The sequence below is a fragment of the Sphaerodactylus townsendi genome, linkage group LG02 (assembly GCF_021028975.2).
Source record: "Sphaerodactylus townsendi isolate TG3544 linkage group LG02, MPM_Stown_v2.3, whole genome shotgun sequence".
Classification (NCBI taxonomy): Eukaryota; Metazoa; Chordata; class Lepidosauria; order Squamata; family Sphaerodactylidae; genus Sphaerodactylus; species Sphaerodactylus townsendi.
In genome coordinates this window covers 67,071,001-67,096,356 of record NC_059426.1, presented here as the reverse complement: position 1 = coordinate 67,096,356, position 25,356 = coordinate 67,071,001, and the positions used below count along the sequence as shown (strand labels likewise).

General features: G+C 44.5%; 1 protein-coding gene across 2 annotated transcripts; it reads left to right on the top strand.

Moving 5' to 3' along the window:
• LOC125426530 (5'-AMP-activated protein kinase subunit gamma-1-like) lies at positions 1-24,823 on the top strand. Of its 2 annotated transcripts, none has more exons than XR_007243526.1 (13): positions 1-120; positions 2,124-2,163; positions 3,079-3,716; positions 5,376-5,457; positions 5,762-5,820; positions 7,555-7,600; positions 9,716-9,770; positions 10,718-10,844; positions 11,995-12,160; positions 13,368-13,405; positions 14,051-14,197; positions 17,676-17,857; positions 23,577-24,823. XR_007243526.1 is itself a non-coding variant. In XM_048484906.1 (13 exons), exons 1-13 carry the CDS (start codon positions 88-90, stop codon positions 23,597-23,599), a joined length of 1,548 nt encoding a protein of 515 aa, XP_048340863.1. In that variant the 5' UTR covers positions 1-87; the 3' UTR covers positions 23,600-24,823. The 2 variants fall into 2 exon arrangements, 1 of the variants encoding a protein (XP_048340863.1); XM_048484906.1 differs by having other exon boundaries at positions 17,676-17,769.
• Positions 24,824-25,356: the final 533 nt, after the last annotated feature.

The following is a 25,356-nucleotide window of genomic DNA, read 5'->3' as shown; positions in this document are numbered from 1 at the left end:
TCCCAGCGGCATGTTTGTGCCAGGCCCAGCCTGATATTCAAGCTCCCCGGCCAGACACCCTAAATAGCAGCTGGCACGGCAGGCGGCATGGAAGGAACGGCGGCACCGGTTTTCCAGCAGGTAAGGCGGACCGGGGGGGAGGGGGGGGAAGGGTACGCTGGCCACGAACTCCGCAAACAAAGGGAACAGGTGGCTGTGCCAGTGGGGCACTCAGCGGACGCCCAAGCCCTGGAAGCGGGGTAGTTCCTGTTGCAGGCGGCCCGTGCAGCCACTTCCTGCTTCCAGTCAGCGGGCAGTTGGCAGCAAAGAATTGTGTGCGTTTGAACCACAATCAAGCCCAGTGCAAAGGGTCAGCTATAGTACACAAAGGATGTATTCGAGCATGTTCAAAAATCAGTGGCTGCCTTCCAACCCCACCCTTTCCCAGCGGAGGAGGCTTGTTTATAAGGGTAAAGGCTGTGCCTTCCAGGCATGCTTGACTTTTGGCGCCTCTCACTTGGTAAATGAAGCGCCGGCTACTCCCGCATTTCTTCATCCTTCCCCAGTTATTTCCCCGCCACCACACACCACTGGAGCACGCGACTAGAGGCAACATCAGCTTTTATTGCCCCCCTCCCCCCACGATGCCTCCTTAAAAGCCAGGAATCCTCTTCCAGCAGCCTGTAACCCCTTAATTTTCCCCTGGGAATCAGGAGATCTAGTCTAAACTAAAGCACAGATTTGGGTGCTGTGTGGTTTCCGGGCTGTATGGCCGTGTTCTAACAACATTCTCTCCTGACGTTTCGCCTGCATCTGTGGCTGGCATCTTCAGAGGGGTAGGGAACCTTTAACACTCAAAGAGCCATTTGGACCCGTTTTCCACGGGAAAAGAAAACACAGATTTATTCATTCAGACAGAAGCCTTTATTGACATTATAGATTACCATATTACAATATTAAAAACAAAAGGGAACGTTTATCTATTAAAGATTTATTTATTTATATTTTTATATATTCCCAACAGGACTCAGGGCGGCAACAACACAAAAACCAATACAAAGTAAAAATCCACAGAACAGAATTAAAAACAACAACCCAACCATAGATGGTGACAATCCCCCCCTACCCATGCACCTATGGGAGGCTAGTGATAGTAATGGTCAGGCTGGCCGGCCGGCTAGATGGAAATGCCTGGTGGAAACGTTCTGTCTTTCAGGCCCTGAGGAACTCCTTCAAGTCCCGTAGGGCCCTGATCTCACTGGGGAGCATATCCCACCAGGTGGAAGTCAGCCTGACCTCCTTTGGGCCAGGGATCTCCAGTAAGTTTTCCTCTGATGAGCAGAGGGATCTAATCGGGCAATATGGGAATAACATCCCTTAGGCATGCAGGTCCAAGACCGTTCACAGTCTTAAAGGTTATCACCAACGCTTTTATTTATTTATTTATTTGTTTGTTTGTTTGTTTATTAATCTTATATACCGCCCAACTTCCGAAGGACTTTGAATATGATCCGGTACTCGATCCGCAGCCGGTGAAGTTGGTTTGACAGTTTAGTAATTGATTGACAGTTTAGTAATTCTGAATAGACTTGCATACACTTTAACCATGATTGGGGGTGTCATAATTAAATCTGCACTTGAATAAAAACAGTTAATTTGAAAGAAAGGATATTGGATTAGGCAAAGTACATGGTATAGGCACTACCCGAGACAAGACAACTTCTGTCTGGGAAAGAAATGGAGAATGTACTGATTTTTACATGATGCTAGCTACCACCCAACATTGTGGGGTTTTGTTTTTTGTTTTTGCATTTTTTGTCACTATAGGAAGTGGATAAACTAGCTTCACAAGTTTGGAATGAATAATATGCCTGAATGGCCAGTCCTTACAAAAAAAAAGGCAGATGCAGCTGGCATCCCTCCAGCACTGGAGTCTCATAAAATACATGGCAGGTTGGGACTGAATAAACTCTGCAGGCCGTTGCTTATCACTGTCCCTACAGTGTGTGTTTTATAGTTCAGGCCTCCACACACAGGATCACAGTGAAATTCTCAGCAAAAATGAGAGCTGAACTTTCTTGCACTGTGAACACACTTCATGGATACCCCCTACTTAAACCTGTCTGTTTCTCCTCCCCTCCCAGGCATCATCCCTGAGCAATGGCCTCCAGTCTCAGGAAACAGGTGGGTGTTTTGCCTGCTGTTGGTGAGGTCACTGTAAAGTACAGACTGAAAAGACTGAAAACCTCTTAATTCTTGAGATGTGTTCCAGGGACCAGCTCTGGATGCTAACTGCCTGCATTGGGTGTCTTCTAAGTTTACTAATCAGCATGGCCTTGGTTTGAAATACACATAGTTAGGGACACTGTGTATTATGCAGCTAGTTCCAAATAACTTAGGTGATGCCCTTCAATCTAAGCCTGCTATTCTAGCCTTGGGATGTCTCTCCTCAGATGCCCTTGTCGCTAGGGGCAGTGTAAGGGCTCTAGTTTCATTGGGACCATGTTATGCAGTGAACAGAATTCAAATTTTGCTCTTGTTCCTGTGTTTGGATTGGTTTTGGCAAGCACAGTACCTTCCAACTACTGTAGATTGGAATTAAGATGACCTACCTCACAGGGTTGTTGTGGGGACATTCAATAAAGATGATAAAGCAAGTCAAGTGTCAGAGAAATGTATTGTGTACACTTCCACCTTAGTTGGTTGTGCCTTTTCAGAAGAAGTAGTTGAACTTTTTTGCCATGCTGTCAATTTTAAGTGACCTTGACAGTTTTGTTTGGAGCCCCTAATAAAGCCAGACAATTCCCATAACCTACCTTTATTGAAGACAGTGTATCTCTATTATGCAAATAGTGGAACAAAATAATCTTAACTGTGTGTATGTTGTGCAGTGAATGGGATGGAGTTGGCAAATGACTCGCATGCCTGTTTGCTGCAATACTTGACTGGTTCAGGTTAACAGCTATGTGCCTGCAGTTTGCTTAGCCAAATGGATGCCATTTCTGTCGGCTTAGGAATAAGGAAGGAAGGCTGTGCCACTTAAGATAACTTAAGATGCTTTCAGTGCCTGGATTTGCAATGCTTCCCCTTACTCATTAGGCCCTTCCCTGTCTCTGGATGTCAAGGAATCAGCTCTCGAAGCCAAGAGTTTAGGGATGGAAGCCAAAGACCTGGCTGCAGATGGCAAAGGCGCAAAGTTGGATGTAATGTCTGATAGCAGGGACATGAACATAAACCAGGATACCAAGCCTGTTGAGCCGGGTGCAAAGGATGCACATTGGGATGGCAGAATCACAACTGTAACAGCCATTGCTACAGAACTGGACTTTAAGACTGCAAATGCTGAAGCCAAAGAGGATGCAACCATGAATACTGCTGGGCCAGAGGCCACAGGTACAGATTACAGGCAAGCAAGCCCAGAGATTAAGGATATGATACCTGGTTCCAGGAAGGAGGGCCAGGATGCCCAGACAACCATACTGGATGCTAAAGATGACAACCAGTATAGCAAAATGGCAGTTCTTGACACCAAGGTGGAAGACACCAAAGTAGAACAGGGGAATAAGGACGGAGACGCTGACATCATTTCTCTCGACTGTGAGATTCTTGGGTTTGGTCCTGACATTGATTTCCTGGGCCCAGATGCTGAGATCTACATGCATTTCATGCGAAGCCACTGCTGTTATGATGCCATTCCCACCAGCTCCAAACTGGTAGTGTTTGAAACCACCCTACAGGTGAGTGGGTTGTCAGAGCTATCTGGGGCATTATTGTGGATCAGAGCAGTAGTGGGGGAAGCTTATAAACATCTGGGATTTATGGTAACTGAATCTCTTACTAATCTTTCTGAAAGCACCAGTGGAGTGGACAGAGTGTCAGACTAAAATCTGGGATACCCAAGTTCAAATCCACACTCTGGCCTGGAAGCTTGTTGAAGGATAAAATGGAGGAGGAAGATGCTGTAACAATGCTGTTCTCTCACTGAGGAGAAAATCAGGCCATAAATAAGTATATAAATGACATCCAGCAAAAAAAGGAGAATGGCTTGACCAGAGAGCATTGTTCTGTCTCTTTCCATCAGGTGAACACAGTTATTACCACAAGCAGAGCTGAAGAAGTTGTGAGAGATGTTCAGAGGTGATTTGCCATTGCCTGCCTCCAGATCCAAAAATGATGGGGGCGGGGGGGGGGAGTTTAAGAGGCAGATTCAGTCAGAAGTTGGTGGGAGGGATGATAGGTAGATTCAAAAGTTGGGGGTGAAAGCAGATCCAGATGTAGGGGGTGCAGATCAATCAGAAGTTGGGAGGTGATAGGCAGATCCAGAAGTGTATTGGGGGGGGCGGATATTGAGAGGCAGATCCAAAAGTTGGTCTGGGAGAGCAGATCCAGCAGTCGAGAGGGAGAGGCAGATTTAGAAGTTAGGGGGATGATAGGTAGATCCAGAAATTGGGGGTGTGAGAGACAGAGAAATCAGAAGTTGTTATTGATGAAGAGGAAAGTAGGTTGGACCAGCATCTAGGAGACCCAGTTTCAAATTCCCATGAAGGATTGGCGTGAAGGTAAAAATGGGGCAGGGAGAACTGGGTATGCTACTCTGAGCTCCTTGTATTTTTTTAGCTGATATAACAGTTATCTTTAAAAATGTATTTTGGGGGGGGGGGGTGTGTGGACAATTTGACAGTTTGTTCCAGTGTCCCATGTTACAGAATAAAAGGGGTGTATAAATACACTAAACAATAAATCAAAATATGGAAACTGAGTTCTGCACTTGGAGGCAGTATAATGGTGTTACCTTCTGCTGTTATCCATGGGCCCTCCCTCCTTCATTGCAGCTTCCATCCTGATCGGGTCCTCACCACCCTCAGATTCCTCAGAGGGCTGCAATGCATCTCCCCGGGGCTCCTGTAATATTAGCGCCTGAGCCCTGCCTCCACTCACATCATAATGATGTGTCAAGGTCTTTAAGTTACAACAAAGAGGGTGGGGAAGAAAATGTAGCTGGGCTGGGTTTGACTAGGGGACATGAAATCTGCCTGGTTCCTCCATGCAAGGAGTTCTTAACAAAGTCCTTTTGCTTGCTGAGAAACAAGATTATCTTTCAACTTTGTGAAGATTGTAAGTTATTACATTTCTACAACTGACTTAGAGAAAGTTGGAGACTCAGACTCATGAGAAGAGAATGAAATAAGTACTAAGGAAACACAACATTTAGTAAAGGGGTTTAAATAACACCTGTACAGATGTGGAGTTTCAAATGAATGATGAGCAAGCGGCAGACTTGCTTTGGGATTTTTCCAGCCTATTAGGCTGCCTGCAATTCTTCCCCATATCTGTGTATCCAGAGGTTGGAATAACAACTTCCATTCTGCCCTATACATTCCTTTCTCTATTCCCAGATTAAGAAGGCCTTCTTTGCCATGGTGGCCAATGGGGTCCGAGCTGCTCCTCTTTGGGACAGCAAGCAGCAGTGCTTTGTGGGTAAGTGATGCAGCTGTAGAGGCTCAGGAGGGAAGGCAGACTGGTTGGGCGTAGGGAAAAGGGATCATGAGCCTTAGGGCTAGGTTGCCAACCTGCAAGGAGAATTTGTTGTCTGCATATATATGGAAAGTCTGGCTTGTGGAGAGTTCCAACATCCCCTGCCTGGCTCTTTTGTCCAGTGACTGAAACCCATGTCCCTGTTTCACTGAGACTTCTCATATCTGTTATCAGACCATTCTCCAGGTTCTCCCAGCTCTTCAACACCCACCCCCCTCATCTGCTTGCTCTTTTTCTCTTTCTGCAGGTATGCTGACGATCACTGACTTCATTAACATCCTGCACCGCTACTATCGATCACCTCTGGTGGGTTTTGTGGCCATCCAGATTGTTCAGATCTGGAGCAAATTAGCTTCCAACATCTCCTGCCTAATGCACACAAGCAAATCATCTGACTGTTCCCATGCATCTATAATAATAAAAGGATCCAGATGTCTATCTGTCTGTTTCTGGCAAGCATAACTCATCAGAAAATAACACTAGGAAGCACAGAATGAAATGACCAGGGGAGTTTCAAGGCTAAAAATGACAGGAATATTATGCCAATAAAGGCTTTGAAGTTTGATAGCAACAGGAATATCCAGGCCTAGGTGATCTCCACCACCACCACCACCACCATGCCCCCTCCTCTCCCTCAATGCTATTTGCAATGGAAGCCAGGCTCCAGTCTAACTTTTGTTCTGCATTTATTACCACTAAAGCAAATTAACATTCAATTATCAGGTATGTAAAGGGCCAAGGAAGGGAAGCATCTTTTTACTACTTTGATAGGTTATGGAGAAATATTAACTCCCCCCTTGTTCATAATATTAACAAAGATTGCCTACTATACCATGATTGAATGCATTCTAAGTGGCCGCCAGAATATATGAGAAGGAGTCGAGTCAAGACTGAAAAATAAGAGTGGGGGAGGAGAATAATAGAAGCAGGGATAAAAGGATGGCAGATCATGAAAGGAAGAGTGCAAAACAAAGGAGGAGAAGTGTGGGAAAGTGTTAGAGAAATTATGGAAAAGACAACAATAGGTTTTTCTATTTCGTTACTACACACCAACAGGGGTCCCTTTGCAAGATCTGGGGGTGCAGACAGAACTATGGAGCTGAGTGGATCTAAATGAAGAGTGTAACCATAGACTGCTGGAGATAATGACCTTATTAGAAAACTTCATCCTGGCAAGAACGTTAGCCTGCCCTGGTTAGACTTACCTTGCTCCAATGCTGGCTTGGCTGATTAGCAGGATCTTAGAACTGCAACAGTTTCCCTCAGCCTTTTGTTAAACCTTGCCGAAAGACTCCTCTAAGAGAGCCAGAACAACTCAGTTTACTGTGCTTGGACTTCCTGGTGCCCCTAATAGCTGCAATGCAGAACTGCATGAGTAGTGTAAAAAAAAGGAAAAAATAGGGAAAGTATTCTGTGACTGCTGCATGATGCTGACTTTAGAGGCTCTCCAGCTGACTTGGGCTATCGGAATCCCCCCCCATCCTTCTCCCTTGGCATCCCTTTGTGGGGGGGGGGGAACCCCTTTGGGGTCCAAGTAACAGGTTTGGGCTGTTCAGAACTTCATGATCTCAAGATCCTCAGTACACAACAAAGCCTTTCACACAGAATTCTGTTGAACACAATCCAGAAAAGTAGACATGTCTATCCATTGAAGCCAGCATAACAGAACATCATGGCATCTTAAGCATATATCATAATCCATGTACTCAGTGAAGTGGGCACTCACAAAAGCTTATATCACAATACATTTGATAGTCTTTAAGATGCCACACACTCTTCATTATGCTGAAAACAATTATTAAGAACCATTTTGTTAAGATATTTAGCACTTTAGAATATGAAAATATTTTAGAAGTTAGTTTTAATTTTGTACGTTTTTGTATTTTTTGATGCAAACGGATCTGCTAATTTTGCAATGTGCAACTGTACTGTGGTCATAACTGGAAGATAACACACATACATCATGTTATGCTTAACCATTTGCGGTCGAAGAGTGACAATATTTGTTGCATTTGTTGTAATGATTTTGTGCCATTTCAGGTTCAGATATATGAAATTGAGGAACACAAAATTGAAACGTGGAGAGGTGAGGAGGAGAGCGCTCGGGGACTGGTGTGTACAGGGATGGAATTCCACACTATTAAAACTGATAAGAATTCTATCATTCACACCACCAGAAGGCAAATTGCATTCTCTTTGTGTGTGTTTATAGCTGTTTGCATGTGCAAAAAACTGTGACTCTCTTAGTTAGATAGATGAACCTTGATGTGCTTAATTTCCCGCTTGGAAAAAAGATTTTGAGATTCTATTTTTACAGCTTATTGCTCCTACATGCATTGCCTTTAGGGAAGGCACATCCTTTTCTTTTTCAGCCTAGCCTGCGTCCAGTGACTTATGGTGACCCAGTAGGGTTTTCAAGGCAAGAGATATTCGGAGGTGATTCACCATTGCCTGCCTCAGTGCCATGACCTTGGAATTTTTTGGCTATTGCCCATACAAATGCTAACCAGAGCTGATCCTGTTTAGCTTCTGACAAGATCAGGTTAGCCTGGGGCCATCTAGGTCAGGGCCAGCATGGTGTAATGATTAAGAGTAGTTGTCTCTGATCTGGAGATCTGGGTTCAACTCCCCACTCCTCCACATAATGCCAGTCACTGTTATCTCAGAACTGTATCAGCCCCTGCAGAGGCAGGCAATGGGAAACCACCTCTGAACTTCTCATGCCTTGAAAACCCAACAGGGTCACCTTAAGTTGGCTGCAACTTGATGGCACTTTCTACCACCCAACCTACTTCAAAGTGGACTGCGAGACTAAATGAGGAAGGCAAAACCATGCCAGCCTGCCTCCCTGAGCACTTTTGGAGGAAGGACAGGATAAAAAATGTACTCAATCAACAATGAAGATTATTAAAGCCAAACTCTTGAAGCTACTGATACTGGTGTATGAATGTCAGCAATGCCTACTCTGTCAGCCAGTTCAGGAAATGATGCTGTAAAGTTTGCCATGAACATACTGGACAATTGCATGTTTAGTGGTGGGAGGTGTTGCTGAGATGTGAGTCAATCATCCAGCCTGTTTGGTTCATGCCAAACGGCTGTGAACACCTGCTGAATATGATTGCTTTGGGGTTATGCTGAACTGTGCATGTCTAAAATCTCTGCAGATTCAAACCACTAGGGATTATTTAGACAGACATTGGAAGGTAGGATGTTGTTAAAATACAGCATTTATTTATGATTATATAATTTGTGACTGATTTATTTGTCGATTTAAACAATTGCTTGCTGGGCAGAGCAGCTGCCTGCAAACAACAGGGACCCTGAGAATGCACGTGCCCTGTACCATGTGATTAGAAACAAATATGGAGAAGCAACCTGCCAAACAGTCATAAACTGGTTGATGAATATTAGAACTGGTCATAGAAAAATCAACTCCCATTCACGTTCTTTGTGGTTGGTATTTAAACATCCCTGGCTCCTAGCCTCAGGTAGAGGTTTTTTGTTTTGTTTTATCAACTTCTACCTGGAGGTGCTGGGGACTGAACCTGGGACCTTCTGCTCTACCCCTGGACCATGTGGCCTCCTCCACTCAAACCACCTCTTTATGTTGTATTTCCACATTCTGTCCAGTGGGCATTTCAAACCCTGCATGAGAAGAAACAAATTCTTCTTGTGAGTGCCATCATCACTAGGCAATTGTGGAACAGCCTTCAGATGGCTCTCATTAAAAAAAAAAAAGCAAGCATTGGAGGAAGTTTCCTTAAGACACCATTTCGAGACAGCTTGAAGAAGAGGCACAGTGTTATAGATTGCTCTACTAGACAAAATTGTGGGGTTGTAACTTGGCTATCATGGGACTTCTGTCCACACTCTTGGTGCTGCAACAAGTTGTAGTGAGGAAATGGGCATATTTTCAGTCTGGTACAGACTGAACCACATGAATCACAGCAACACCAGTTTCCTAAATTTTTTGCTTGCAGAAGTTATAAGTTAGAAAAATATAAAACCAACCTCAGCTTGACAATAATGACCCATATACTATCGTGACTCCAAACTGTTTGTCTTATAATCTTTTTAAATTTGCTGGAAACCCAATCAACCTATTCTACCAACTCTGCTTTGCAGCAGTAATTACCCCAGGATTCCCCACCCTTTTCCAGGATGGAGGTTATATTACTAATTTTCTTTCCTCTCTCTCCAGAGGTATATCTTCAAGGTTCCTTCAAACCTTTGGTCTGCATCTCCCCAAATGATAGGTAAGTTGTTTTTTGCTGCTTTCACTCCTTCTTGAGACAGAGTTGGTGATGGAAAGTAATTGTTGAAGGTTTTCATGGCCAGAATCATGAGGATGCTGTGGGTTTTCCAGGTTAAATGGCCGTATTCCGGTAGTATTTTCTCCTAATGTTTTACCTGCATCTGTGGCTGACATCTTCAGGGGATCCCCGATTCCCCTTTTCCTCTTGGGGTGTCCAGTCTTGTTGTAAACAATTCTTCTGTATCGTACATTGCTAAATCCACACTGGTTGTCAGAACCAGGGGACACTCAGTGGGATAGTTGACTTGAGGGTGTTGGTAGAAGAGGAGGACAGCCCATGGGAGTGGGAATAGAATGCTGGATCAGAAACAAAGAATAGAAGCCTCAAAACAACTTCTTTCCAGATAATTTGTTGTAACCCAATACCAGTAATGAAGTTAAGATGTTAACAGCATGCATCTCACAGAGCTTGTCTGCAAGATCAAATCGTAGCATCAAGGCCTGAAAAATCTGCTTCCCACCCTTCTATCAGCCTGATGAAGAGTTCTAATGAACTCAAAAGCTTGCACGATGTTTTGTGTCAATTTGATTGGTTTTACATAAATTTTGTCCTTATTTTTGATTTCATCTGGACAGAAATTTTGTACCTATGGCAACTGTATAGTAGGTAAAATAAACAGATATGTCTTTTACCATCACTGTTTCCTTGGCACAAAAGCTTCACCTGATTATTTCTGCTGGTTATGTAACTGTTAATGGATGGACTTTTTGTCTGTAAAAGGATGGCAATTTTAGCACTCTTTCAACACTGCCTCTACACCCCATTTTAGACTATTTGTGTTGCATAATGCCCAAGGTGGTTATGGTTAATGGGCTGAAGGATTTGATTGGCTGGCTGCAGGAATATGACCCAATCGTATTATGTGGGTCTTTTTCTTTCTTCTCTAGCCTCTTCGATGCCATTTATTCCTTGATAAAGAACAAGATCCACCGACTGCCTGTTATTGAGCCCATCTCCGGGAATGTCCTCTACATCCTGACACACAAACGTATCCTCAAATTCCTGCATATTTTTGTGAGTGCTAGGGGAACATGGACCTTCATGATATATGTGTTGGTTGACAACATCTGGTCTTTCTTTTCATTGTGCAAAGCATCATCCCCCCACGCCCCATAAAGTTACTTCTGACTTGAGGGAGCATAAGATTTTCTGGACAAGAGACATTTGGAGATGGTTTGCCACTGTGTACCTCCATACTATGACCCTGGTATTCCTTGGAGGTTTCCCATCCAAATACTAGCCAGAAACTGGGCTGAAGTGTGTGACTACCCCAAGATCACCCAGCAGGTTTCCACGACATAACAAGGGATTTCAACCTGGATTTCCCAGGTCCTAGTCCAGTGATGGTGAACCTATGGCACGGGTGCCAGAGGTGGCACTCGGAGCCCTCTCTGTGGGCACGTGCAACAGAGTTCGTCATGTGGGGGTGGAAAATCACCCCCCCCCCAAACACATCTAGGCTGGCCTGGGCCACTGAGCATGACGTGCACACACTGCAGTGAGCAGGGAGGACTCGACTGGCGGGCCTGGTACCTGTGCTCCAAGTGGCTGCTGTCTGGGAGGGGGAGGGCACAGAGGAGGCAGAGATGCTAGAGAGGCACAGAGTGGTGCACATGGGACTTGTTGGAGGCTAGAGCAGGCTGGCCCCTGCTCGAGCGGGTGGGGCAGAGGAAGAGGGAGCCAACCATTTTTTTCTAAACTAAAACCTCAGCATTCAGGTTAAATTGTTGGGTTGGCACTTTGCAATAAATAAGTGAGGTTTGGGTTGCAATTTGGGCACTCGGTCTCAAAAAGGTTCACCATCACTGTCCTAGTCTGACACCTTAATCACTACACCATGCATGGTACCACAGACATGGTGACAAATGTACAGACGATGAAAAATGTAGAGCTGTCTGTTCACAAAGCACTCTAAGAAGAGGGAAAACAGCACAAGAATGGGCCAAGTTACATGTTTGTAAAACGTCATCAGTTTTGAAGGGCCAGAGAGGTGCTGAGGGTTCCACAGAGAATACCACATTATATTTCAAAGTGGCCTTTCTTTGCCACAGGTTCCTCTTCTGTTTTCCTTGAGTGGATACTTCATCTGTGTGGGTGAGGTCTCTTGGGCTGGAGAGGGAAATGTTGCCTGTTCTCACAGCAATCTACCCTTCTCTCTCTGTAGGGAGCCTTGATTCCAAAGCCAAGATTTTTGCAGAAGACCATCCAGGAGCTAGGCATCGGCACCTTCCGTGATGTTGCCATGGTGCAGCAGTCAGCTCCTGTCTATACTGCCTTGGAGACCTTTGTGGACCGCAGGGTCTCAGCATTGCCAGTCATTAACGAAGCAGGTAGTACTTCTCTGCTGCTCATCCTCTCATTGTAACATGAATGGGGTATTGCTTCCATCTCATACAGGATCTTCTTGAAATGCTCCACTTCCTTTAGAGACATCAGCAGCCTATATAGGTGGCGGTTGTTACACAGTCAGAACCAACGGATGATGTAGCTTGTGCTGGCCTGTATCATTTCAGACTCCAGATAGATGAGAGCCTGTTGAACATTACTTCTTCTGTTCCCTCCCCTTCCTAATTCATATGTCCTGCCAACACAATAAAAAATAGAATGTTACAAAAAAGGCTAGGCTTAGAACTACTTTTCCTGGCAAACGTTGCTTCCACTCAAAAGTTTTATTTACATGTAGTGTCCAAATTGGAGCAGGTTTTTGAGCTTCCACCAACATCATCCCCTGATCATCCACTTTCAGGCAGAGGCGTATTGTGGGGGGAATGGCACCTGGGGACAACACCTGCTCAGGGCACCCCCTAGTACCCCATCGCCCCCTGAATTTGAGGGCAGGGCTCAGGAAGGGGGCTGCTCAGACAGGCACTGCAGCAGCAGCAGGGCAGCAGCCCCCCCGAACCCCACCCCCAAGGGCCTGGGGAAGGAAGGAGGTGATTCTGATGGGTGCCGGGGCAGCAGGCTGGCTCCTGGCAGCAGGCTGACTCTGTCTTTAGGCACCTCCCCAGTGCCGACTCAGCTCTTCCAAGGGGGGCAATTTTGCGCCCCCCCTGCCATTGTGCCCAGGGTCATTTGACCCCACCTGTCCCTGTGGGCAGTATGCCACTGCTTTCAGGGTTTTCTCATGCTCTGCCAAAGTCTCATGAAGCCACCTTTCTCACTTCCTTCAACTCCCTCCTCTGAGTCCTTTCCCAATGGGAAGTCTTTAACAAGATCCTTAGACCCTCTATCAAACTAAACATAAGCTTGTGTCACTGGAATGAATATATCATGTTCCTCAGTTTATCCCAGCCATCATCCTGCTCCCCTCCCCCTTGTGGTTTTCCTTGTCTTAAATTTCAGATTGTAAACTTCTTGTGGCAAGGACCTGTGGTCTTGGTCTATGTACAGTGCAGTGCTGCACTGATGTTGGTGTCTATATAATAATCTAATAGCAAGTTTCTAATAATTGGAGGAGAGCCATTGCAGAATTTTGTGTTGATGGGAAGGGCTACCATTGCTTTCGTAAGGTTGTCTTTCCCCTCTTTTTTTTTACAGGGAGCGTGGTTGGCCTGTATTCCCGCTTTGACGTGATTGTAAGTTTGCCACAACCCCATTGTACAAGTACAATTAGTTTGTCAGATAAAGAAGAGTGTTAATTAAGGAAGACTAAAGTGGCAAGGGAATGCACAAGCAATAGAAATTCTCAGTGAAGTGTTGGGAGAGCTTTCTGATGCACCAAAGCTAAGACCATGGGATATTTGGCTGCACTGCCTCCAGTGGTGTTGGATTCTTTTTATGCCAGGGGAGGTCAACAATGCGTATTTGTGTGTGGTCTGTAGTCATCATTCAAAGTTTCCCAACCTTAGCCCATCTGAAGAGTCAAGAGATGTTATTACCCATCATTATTTTCCAGGAAGTTCATCATGTTCTGTAATCAAGTAATGTACAGCTGTAAACAAAGGAGAATGTTGCCATGATTTTGGAAGTGGGGTGTTGGAAACAGATTTATTTGATTCCAGATTATAAGAGACTCTTACATGAAACATGTAGGATACCTGAACCGCTGTCTTCAGTTAGAGCTGCTTGGGTATCATGGCTAGCATTCTACCACTTGGGTCAAGGGTCTTTCTATATGAAACAGGATAGGTATATTCTCTGGTGATGCCAAGTCCTTGGCCTGGATGATCTCTGATGACTCCCTCAAACTCCTCCCTCATATCACCACTTATTTTCCATAGCACTTGGCTGCCCAGAAGTCCTACAATGACCTGGACATTAGTGTGGGAGAAGCCCTGAAGCAGCGCTCTGTCTGCCTTGAGGGGGTACTCACATGTCATGCTTATGAAACACTAGAAGACATCATTGATCGCATTGCCAAAGAGCAGGTATGCTGGGGGTGGACTGATGTTTGTAGAGGGGGAACAATATGTACAGGGCTGAAGGAGTATCTATCATGGAGCAAGATTTGACTTCTTTTCTGTTCCCCAATTCTGGTTTTATACTGTGTGCATTTAAAGCTAAATCTAAACCTCATTTCAGGATGTACATAATGTGAGTAATAATGAGCCTTGGTTTAACACTCATTCTTTTTTCTTTTTGGGGGGAGGACACATGTACAAACTTCCAAACTAAGGCTGCTTCCACACAGGTGGATAATAGCACCCCAGGCACACTAAAAACTGCGTCCCTGGGGAGGAGTTCGCACAGCCGCAGTGCCATCCTCGCACCCCCCAAGCAGCGTGAAGGTGCTGCTTTCAAACCCCGCTCAGGGAGTGAGGTTTTTGCAAAGCAGCGTTTTCCTGCCGGCGCGGTACGAACAGCACCGGCGGGAAGATGCTGTTTTCCCCGTCCCCTCCACTCACCTCTTCTGGCAGCATCGCCCCTGGAGGTCGGAGGGTAGCGTGAGCATGTCCCTCCAGCCCTCCAGAGCGACTCTGTCAGAAGTGGTGAGTGGAGGGGACTGAAGGGGGAGAGACGGCTCTGTGCGGAGCTGCCTCTTCTGCTGGGGAGGAAATTGGGGCTGCTCACACGCTACGGTGCAAACAGCCCCTGAGCCCCCACCAGCATAATTTATGGAGGTTCGTTTCCATGCGTGTGCAGAAAGGGCACAAGTCAAGCCCAGGAATAATGGGATCTTGGTATTTCACAGAGGAACAAGCTATGCAAAGTGCCAAATGGCCCTTGTGGCATTGTGAAGCCACTTCTCTGCCATCTGTCTGGACGAGTGCTGATTAGTGGGCCATTGTTGCAGTTCTAGAGTCACTCCTCTACCTTGTCTAGAACCCTCCAGAAGCAGAATGACTTAAAATAATGGTGTCCAAACTTGCCGGAAACATAAGGGACGGGCAAATAGAAGTCTCCTGGAGGGATGTAGGCCTGTCTTCACTGATTATTGGCTTGATGTGGATATATTGTCAAAGGCTTTCACAGCCGAAATCAACTAGCTGTTGTGAGTTTTCTAGGCTGTGTGACTACAGTCTGGTCGTTCTTGTTCCTAACATTCTGCCCTCATGTGTAGCTGGCATCTTCAGCGTTATGTCACAGGGAGATGTTTCTCTGTGCCACAGAAGCACATCTTGTTCCGACATACCTCTGAAGATGCCAGCCATAGATGTGGGCAAAACACGAGGAGCAAAAACTACCAGTCCCCACATAGTATGGAAAACCCACAACAGCCAGTTGCTGTGGGTGCACATTCTGCCTCGTGTGACATTCCAATCTAAACAAGCTGATAGAAGTAGCAGCAACCCAGCCTGATTTGTCCCTGAAGGTTTTTTTAATTGTAGGCCATTTCCCCACTGAGAAATTAAAGCCGGATACAACCAGATTTCAAAAGAAACAGCACCTTTTCATCACGGTTTCACCCTCCCCACTGCAGTGCGTGTGTGAGGACATAGATGTCTATCACAGTTTCAAACATTGCAGCACTCCCCACAATTGCGCGATCCAACGTGCGATCTGCTCAGCAGCTCTTTCTTCCTCATCCTGATTGGTTGTTGTGCTGTGTTGGGGCGGGAATTTTTAAAAACTTTTTTTTCGCAGTTACGTCACCACGCGCATGCGTAGATAGAAGCTACGTTTATGCGTGGTTTGGACTTTTTCAGCACTCTTTACCCACGCAGCTACGTTGGCATGAAAGTCTTATTTTGGTTCACATTTGGCATAGAAATCACGTTCCATGCAGCCACGTTTCAACGGAACCGCCACCAGCGTGAAATAAAAAAAGGACTGCGCGCGCATCATGCACAGCCCACTGCAATCTGATTGGCTGGAAAGCTCCACATCACTCCCTGCAGTGGGAAAATAAACCTAGATTCTGTCCCCTGATCCTCCCCACCAATCCAGCTTTGGCACGTGTTTTTTAAAAAGGTGCACTTCCATGCAGGTTCTTAAAAAACAAATGAAAAGGGGGAGAGGGAGTGCCAGAACCGGGATGAATCCATGTTCGACAGTTAAGCAGTGGGGAGTTCTTGCTGAAACTTTGATATTTTGTGTGAGTATCACGCGAGTAATTGACCATGGGGAATCCACCGTAGAGACTTCTGACATGTGACATGCAATCTATATGTCACCTTGTGTGTGTGTGTTTTTCCCCAACGTGTTGGGGGAATATGCATCAGTTTGGCAAGGGAATATTTCTGAGGTCTGCTTTTCATGTATTTCAGAAGGCATGCATCTCAGGCCAAATGGTGACAAATGATGTAATTTCAAAGCTGCCTCCTTGTGAGTAAAGAAGGGAGGGCAGCAGTCACAAGGAGTGTTTTCTTGATCAAAAAATACACAGGAGGACCCTGTGAATTAAGGGAGAGGCATATTATAGCACTCTTTGGTCAGAGGGTTCTCCCAACTTGTCTTGTTCATGGGCCTTTTATGATCCAGAGCACAGGCCTGGTTCTTTGAGAGGTTCTTTCTCCTCCCAAGTTGGATGATACTTTGTTTATTCTCCAACCCTCTGATTCTTCCTGGTAGTCCAGATAAAGTGATATCTTGTACCCGAGAGTGGTGGGATGGGAGTAGTAGTTTCTGGAACATTCCATCAGTATCAGCAAAAGAATCACATGGGGCATTTTAAGTTGGACAGTTTCTGTCAATGGGCCACTGGAAAGAGATTCAGGTCAAATGTCAGGGTCCTCATGTGGAGGCCTATTGTGCAGGAAAAAGGCCTCCAAGGTAAGCATAAACAGCCTGGTTTGTTGATGAGTGTGTAGCTTTATGTTACTGGGTAGCAAATATGTTTGCTACTATACAAAAGAAAGTGCTGTCTGGTCCTGGCTGACTAGAACATGTACCTTGCATGTGGCAGGAAATTTCAATTTGCTGCATGGATATGGTGCAATGAAAAATACATGTTCATAAACAATACTGTATTGTATTATTACTGGACTCTCTAGGAGGGTGGGAGCATGAGAGGAAATTGTGTCTTTGGTTGCTTGTTTTTAGTCTGTGTGTACTAGTTGCTTAAATAGTAGTTTTACAGAGTCAGTTGCTAGCATTTTAGTTGACATTGTATATTTTTGTATTTTAAGTTGTGAGCCGCTCTGAGCCGATTTGGAAGAGTGGCATATAAATAAATAAATAGTAAATAAATAAATACATATTTTGGCTGTATAATTGAAAAAGAAATGAAGCAGCCCTATACCTTTGTTTGGAAATTGCATTTGGTGCTTTGATTTGATTTTTGCACAACCCCACTGCTTCTTACTGTATCCTGTCCCCAGAATGCACTGCTTACCTTACTTCCATGTGGGAGATATCAAAGGAAAATATTACTTCGTATCACTGTTCTCTGGATCTGAAATACTTGTCTTTGCCTGCCCCATCCCTACCTACCCCATGATGTTGTGTGGCTCACTTATTTGGCAGGTCCATCGCCTTGTTCTGGTAGATGAGAAGAACACCCCACGGGGGATTGTGTCCCTCTCAGACATTCTTCAGGCCCTGGTGCTCACACCTGCAGGTATCGATGCCCTAAACTCTTAAGCTGCTCGACGCTTCATCCTTCCTTCATTTGTACCCTCCATTTCTTCCACTTCTCTCCAGCTCAGGTAGGCCTGATACCTTGACCTTGCCTGCCTCCCCCTGCTACTCTCCTTTGCCTTGCCATTGGGTCTTTCTTGTTCAGCCAAGCCAGGTCTGTATTTGTGCATTTCCAAACACTTCGGCCCGGAAGGGAGATCACTACTACAGAGTGTACTGTAGACAGTGTGGCCTATACAGATACAGCACTGTGGGATCAGATGCTTTCCTTCCAGGCTTGATCTGTTTGAGTTTTCTTTCTTTATTATGTGTGTGTTTTGCATGAAAGGAATTGGATGGTTCTAAAGCAGTTTGCTAGAGCCAGCATATCACTGTAATAGCAAAGGTCTGTGTCTGTGATATCAATTCCTTTGGCAGGATAACATACTATTGCAAATTCATTGTTGCAGAGGCTGTGAGCAGACACTATTATATAATTCACAAACGATCACTGATGTAGGAACAAGAACCCATTGCTGGATCAGGCCAAAGGTCACTCCAGTCCTATTTCTATGAATGGCCAATAATATGTCTCAGAAAAATCCTCAAATAGGATATGAATTCACTTGCTCTCTCCTGTTGATTACCCCCCCCACACACACACACACAATCCAGAAGGCCAGAAATCACTGCCTCTGAGAATTGAGGTTCCATTGAGTCATCCGTTGATAGACTTTTCCTCCTAGATTTCATCTAAGATCCAACACTACAACTAATGCCTGTGAAATTGGTGTCTTACGAAGCATGTCACTGAGACCCAATGTGGTACAGTGGTCAGAATGTCAGACTAGGATCTGGGAGAGCCAGGTTCAAATCCTGACTCTGCCACAGAGAGGCTTGCTGGATAACCTTGAGCCAGGCACACACTCTTAGCCTTACCTGTCTCACAGAGTTCTTGTAAAGAAAAAATAGCGATTAGGAGATTAATGTAAACCACATTGAGTCACTGGGGAGAAAAGTGGGGAGTAAATGAAGTAAATAATAAAGTGTGTCCTCCTGACTCTATTAGACAGAGAGAGAGAGAGAGAGAGAGAGAGAGATAATGAGGCAAAATTAAAATATAATCCAGAAAAGTACACAGACCATTCACAATAGAGAGTGTCTTTGGTCCCTGTGATTATTTCAAAACAGAAGAAGAAAACCGGTTTGAAACCCTTGAAGTGAAGCAATCTGGAGGAAATAGTGTTAGTGGTACTGAATCAAACTTGCTGCTACCTTTCCCCTCATGATCCATAAGGGGATCTATTCCCTGCTCCTCTCAGTCCAGCTTTGGATTGAGTCCTACTTTGCATTGAGTCCTACTATTTCATTCCTCGACACCTGTGCCTTCCTTGCACTGGAAAAATGCTCAAGCACCACCAACACAAAATGTGAGGATCCAACTGCAGGGGACTGGATACCTTCTATTATTGGCTATGGCTGTTGCTATTGAGAGATGGGGACTGTGAGCCTTCATCTGTAAGTGACATTCTCTTAAGAGGTTGGACTGAGTCAGCTGGGCTGAGAGGAGCAGGGAATAGAGCTGCTGGCATGGTGAGTGTTTGTTCTACCTTTCTCAAGTTGCTGGAGAGCATGAAGTGAAGGTTGGTGTGCAAGAAGACAGTGTTTGAGGGAGAGTGATGCTGGGAGCCTGCTGCAGAGGTATTTCTGATTGGTGTTCCCTTGTTTAGTTTGTTTCTGAGTGAGGAAAGTTTGTTTGCCTGGGGTTGGTTGCTGGTCCCTCCCTCTGCTGTGGATGTTGATAGTTGAAGGCTGTGAGCCTTGAACTGTAAGACTTCTGCTTGCCAGAGGTGTCAGTCTTTGGAGTAAGAGCTAAAAGGCTGGGGATTAGTCCTGAGGACCTTAGAAGGAGCTAAGAAGTTTTTACTTTGCTGTGTGTGATAAGTGATAACCCCTTGCTGCTTAGGTGGATATTTGGTCAAGTCTGTAAGGTTTTTAAAAAGAGGGTTTTATTAATACAGTTTAGAAATAAAGATTACAGTTATAGTTAATCAGTAGCTTACAATTAATCAATAACTTATCAAAAATATAACTTCATATACACAAAGCAATTCAGATTCATTTATTACACACATGGACTTCCCACCAAACCGTCAAGAGACAAACCTTTCACAATTTGTTCCACTTATCCTAAATACAGATGTTTCTTATATTGTCCAATCATAATCATATTAATTTTTCTATACCTTACCTGTAGTTTCTCTCTTCTCTGCTCCTTGAAGCTTCTCAACAGTAATTTATTCTTATATATATTTTCAAAATAGTTTGCTATCTCTGTCCATTTATCCTTAAATTCAGATAACATTCCCCCATTAACAATTTTCCTCAATTTTGACGTTTGGGCAAACTCAAGTATGTTAACATGTCATTCTCTGATAGTAATTCACATGATTTTATTGCCCAAACAATTCCAGCAGTTTATGATAAATACCTGAAAACTTCATCAACTTTTTTCTCCATCTATTTGTTTATGAAACCCAAATTCATTGCCAATTTTATCATGAACTCTTTAACTCTTCATTTCTGTATCTAAGTTAAACAAGAGGTCATGGATTTTCCTTATAAGGTGATCTTCATTTTTGCATAATTGTTTCTCAAAATTCATTTGCTCTAGTTCAAATCTGTCTCTTATCCAGTGGCGTATGTTCTGATAGGTAACTTGAAGGACTCTTGGATGGTTAGGTGAATAGAGAACTGGTTGAAGAATTACACTCAGAGTATTGTCAACGGCTTTTTATCCAAATGAGGGAGGTGATCAGTGAGTTGTCACTGGGCTTGGTATTTTTCAATATTTTTATAAATGATCTGAATAAGGGAGCAGAGTGACAACTCATTAACTTTGCAGACAACACCAAATTGGGAGGAGTAATGAACACACCAGATGATAGAGACAGAACACACTGGAAAAGTGTGGATGTGAACAAGGTGCAATTCAACAAGGACAAGTACAAAGTTTTGCATCTGGGTAATAAAGATGTGAACCATACATACTGGATGGGAGAATATGTTTCTGGGTAGCAGTGTGTATGGACAAGATCTGGGGTATGGATGGACAGTAAGCTTAACATGAGTAGCCAGTGTTATGTAATCTTGGGATGTATCAACAGAGGCATAATATCTAAATCACAAGATGTCATAGGCTCATTCCGCACATGCAGAATAATGCACTTTCAAACTGCTTTCAGTGCTCTTTGAAGCTGTGCGGAATGGCAAAATCCACTTGCAAACAGTTCTGAAAGTGGTTTGAAAACGCATTATTTTGCGTGTGCGGAAGGGGCCTAAGTCCCACTGTACACTGCACTGGTCAGGCTGCATATGGAGTATTGTGTGCAGGTCTGAAGGTCTCACTTCAGAAAGGATGTAGATGAAATGGAGCGCATCCTCACCAGGCACATGGTGAGGATGATTGGGGTCTGGAAACCAAGCCCTACAAGAAAAGGCTGAGGGATTTGGGAATGCTCAGCCTGGAGAATAGGAAGTTGGGGGTAGTGGTGGACATGATTGCTGCCTTTAAGTATTTGAAGAGCTGTCACTTAGAGGAGGGCAGAGCACTGTTACTGTTGGCAACAGAGGCTAGAACTCACAATAATGGGTTTCAATTATATGTAGAAAGGTACCATCTGGATATTAGGGGGAAAATTATAGTGAGAGAAGTTCAATAGTGGAATCAGCTGCCTAGGGAGGTTATGAGCTTCCCGTCACTGGCAGTATTCAAGTAGCAGCTGGACCAACACTTGACAGGGATGCTCCAGGCTGACCCTGCATTGAGCAGGGAGTTGGACTAGATCAGGGGTCTGCAACCCGTGGCTCCAGAGCCGCATGTGGCTCTTTCAGCCTTATACTGCAGCTCCACATGGCCTGGAGGTTGGAGGGTAGCGTGGGTGTGTCCCTCCAGAGCAGCGCTGGAAGGAAAGGTGAGTGGAGGGGCTGAACCGGAGGAGCTGAACCGGAGGGGCTAAACTCTCTGGCTCAGTAGATCTTCGGGACCATGGAAAACGGGTCCAAATGGCTCTTTGGGTTGTAAAGGTCGCCTACCCCTGGACTACATGGCCTGTTGGGCCCCTTCTAACTCTTATGATTCTTGCTTTTTGATCTTGCCCCAGAGGTAGTGAATATCAGCTATAAAAAGGAGAAAAGAAGGGGGCCTTGTCAAGGCAAAAAAAAGCAAGGAAACAAATGGGGCAGAGGGAAATGAAATTTTTAATAATTTTTACAACCCCTGCATGTTTCATAAGCAGCTTCATCAGGAAGAAGTTTTCAGATTCTTTTTAGTAATGTCTCCATATATACATTAAGGCAAAATCTGTTTACAGAAGGTGGACATCACTCAAGTGAAGGGCTGGTACACAATCTAGGCCACAGCTCAAATTGATGCAGTAGCCCTATAACTTGTCATTTTTTTCATGCGCCCAGCCAGTTTCCTATTACCTTTCCAGAATGCTGTACAGTTCTGTGTGGATAGTGGGGAAAGCTTCTTGTTGCTTTCCTGCTGAGGGCTTGAATTTGAAATATCTTCTGTACTTCTAATAACTGTTGTTGAGTTTCTTGGCTCATACTGTTGCTGCCGTCACAGAGCTAGCTGTGTATATGTCTGTGCATTTATGCTTGTATGTAGCAGTATGTCAACTGCTATGGATTTGTGCCTGGGGGCAGCTGAAGCAACTCCCTGACACTTAAATTCCTGTGACATCAACAAGCATGGTCCATTTTTCTCACCACACTGTATCACAATGGCTTTTGGCCCAACTATGCATGTGGAATAGAAAAAGAGCAGGCCTTGGGGTTTACAAAAAGCTGTAACTTGGTCACTTTAACATAAAGCAGAGAACTGCTTCCACAAGATTCCTCTTTTCTACCCCAACCACATTTGATGGGATAAGCCACATTCTCAAATCCCAATTAAAATGTCTGCCAGCTAGCCAGGTTGAAAAAAAGATGATGTGTTTGAGAGAGACTCCATAACTATAGTGTCTACGATCGCCCTTGGATTGGCTCTGGCGCTTGCTTAGTTTATGATGCAGGGGGATTGAGCTCACCCATGTGAAGCTACTGGCAACCTTGGATGGAGGAGGCTTAAGTTCAAATCTCTGTTTTAGATATACACTCATGTTTCCTTCAAAGAAATTCAAGTAGCACGTATATATATATTCCTTGAATAGGAAAGCTCATAGGTGAAAGAACTGTATTTAAGTCCCACCATTTACCCTACTCAGCTTGTGCTGAAGCAAAGAGAACTCTACTCATCAGGTACTCTAATTGGAGGAAGCGGAATGCAAGGAAAATTACAGATGTATATTTATAATAACTGCCTCACACATTTGTCACAGACTACATTTTTGGATATGTGTTTGAAACATTTACATCACCACAGGCAATTTTTCTTCATCCAAGCCAAGCACAAATGCTGTGATTGTGTTACATGGGTTAAGCAACACAACCAAGGACCTCTTTGATCCCAGAGTGACAGTTTAGTAGCAGAGCACTGAAGCCAAGCTGGCAGTTAGTTGATTAGCACTCGTGTATAAAGTAAAGAGACATTGATACTTCAGCGCCCTGCAGTTATCTGGCCAATGTTCACACTAGAACTGGACTGATCGGATGATGGGTAAGATTGTGGCTTTTGCAAGAAGAGAGATATGCTAGGATGAGACTGCTTCCCCACTGCCCTATGTTTTTCAATCACTGAAGGGGGTATGAGACAGGCCCTCCTTGCTGTTATATTTATACCTTCTCCATTCCCTTCTGCAGGCATTGACCGCTATTCCCTCTGAGGCAGACTTGGAAGATTACTTGTTGTCTAAGATCTTGAGTTACTACTACTGCAGCAATGACAAGTGGGAGTAAGAGACCTCCAGCTGCTGGAATGGAAGACCTTTTTACCAACCAGGATGGTGCTGTACACACGCTTTGCCTTTGGCCTTCCTCTGATCCAGAATGGGGAAAGAAATGATGAGGAAGGAAGTGCGCTTTGTACAGAGCGGTCAGGCCCTTAACCTTCCACAGTGCTGCTGCAGCAGCCTTTCTACAGGCCCCGGAGAGAAACAGGCCCTGGTTGAACAGTGCAGTGGCAGCAGCTTCTCTCCTCCCCCAAGCCCTACGACAGTGTGTGCATGCAAAAATCCAAAAAGCTGCAAGGCAGCCAAAATTGCTTTCTGTGCCAGCTTGTTAATTCTTAATGGACACTCAAGGGTTCTTTAAACTCACAAAGGGAATTGAGAAAATGAGGCCAAAGCTGTGCATTAGAAGTGTACAAATTGGAATTTGACACTGCTTGAACAGGATGTCTTGTTAGGCCAGCTGCACTGTAGAAAGCAGCTGATTCTCCTACTGCTTTTAGGTTGCAGCTGGACACTTGTTCTAGCTACTGGGTTATTTTATATTATACATGAACTAGCAACATGCTGGGAGGTACCCTGGGCTGAGCTGTAAAAAACAGTTCTAAGCCTAGTTGACAGTTAGAGGGCATAAAAGATGCTCTTTCAAGACATCAATTTTTCCCTTGTGTCTGAATTCAAAATATTTCTGACTTTGAGAATGCTGAGCTCAAGCTCCTTTCCTTCAGTGGTTGATGTGGCTCTAGAGGAAAGGACACACAGCCAAAGAGCAGTTGAGGCTTCACTCCTGTGCTCCTGTTGCAAACCAGTGACAAATTTGCTTCCATGCTGCTAAAGGCAGACACAATAGCTCCAGCAAAATTGGCAAAAAAGTCACAATTGCCGATGGAAAGTACTATTATGTTGTAGCCAACTTATGGCAACCTGTAGAGTTCTGAAGACAAGAAGTGTTTTGAAGTGGCCTTTTTTGGAAGTCTCCCATCCAAGAGTTAACCAGGGTTCAACTTGCTTAGCTTCCAAGACCTGACATGATCTAAGAAGACTGGTTTGTAGGGTTAAGGTCTTTTTGTCTGAATGTCCTTCTAGTAGCCCAGCAGGACCCACAACTCTTTAGCTAGAGTATCCCCAAATCTAGTGTACCCTAATTTATGGCTAAACTGATGTTGGTATTTGGTTTTAAAAAGTAAAAACCTTAGGAAAGAAAATAAGGAGCCCGAATCAAGGTGTAAAGAATGTAGTATCTGACCCTCAAAGAATACACTTGACTAGTGGGAAAGGAACAGAATCCTATTTTGTACAAATTAGTCATAAATTTGTGGTGGAGAAAACAGCAATTAAACAATTAAAAAGTGTTTCAATCCAAGCACTGCTATGTGACTGATTAATTCTGTAAATAAGACTACAGATGTCTGGCCTTCAAAAGTTCCCATATTTAAGAAAAATAAAGGAAGGTTTTGACCAAGATCTGAAAACAAACATGTCCTCCAGCCATCCTCAGCCAAATACACTTTGTCAAACGGCCCTCTCTCATAATCCAAGCCAGCCCAGTGTCTAGCCCTGTTGAAAGCCATAGAAATGTTGATGGGGTTAGCAATGCCATGAAAAGCTCAGCAATACAGTCTGCCTGAGTGCCTGCTCAGGAAGTAAAAGGGAGATAATTGTGAGAACCACAGTTGTATTTAGGAAGAATACAA

Excerpts from the sequence above, each read along its gene's own strand:
- LOC125426530 (XM_048484906.1), top strand. The coding sequence starts at position 88 with ATGGAAGGAACGGCGGCACCGGTTTTCCAGCAG. Across the intron at positions 10,845-11,994 it reads TCAAATTCCTGCATATTTTT|GGAGCCTTGATTCCAAAGCC; the intron begins GTGAGTGCTAGG and ends CTCTCTCTGTAG. Across the intron at positions 17,770-23,576 it reads CCTGGTGCTCACACCTGCAG|GCATTGACCGCTATTCCCTC; the intron begins GTATCGATGCCC and ends TCCCTTCTGCAG.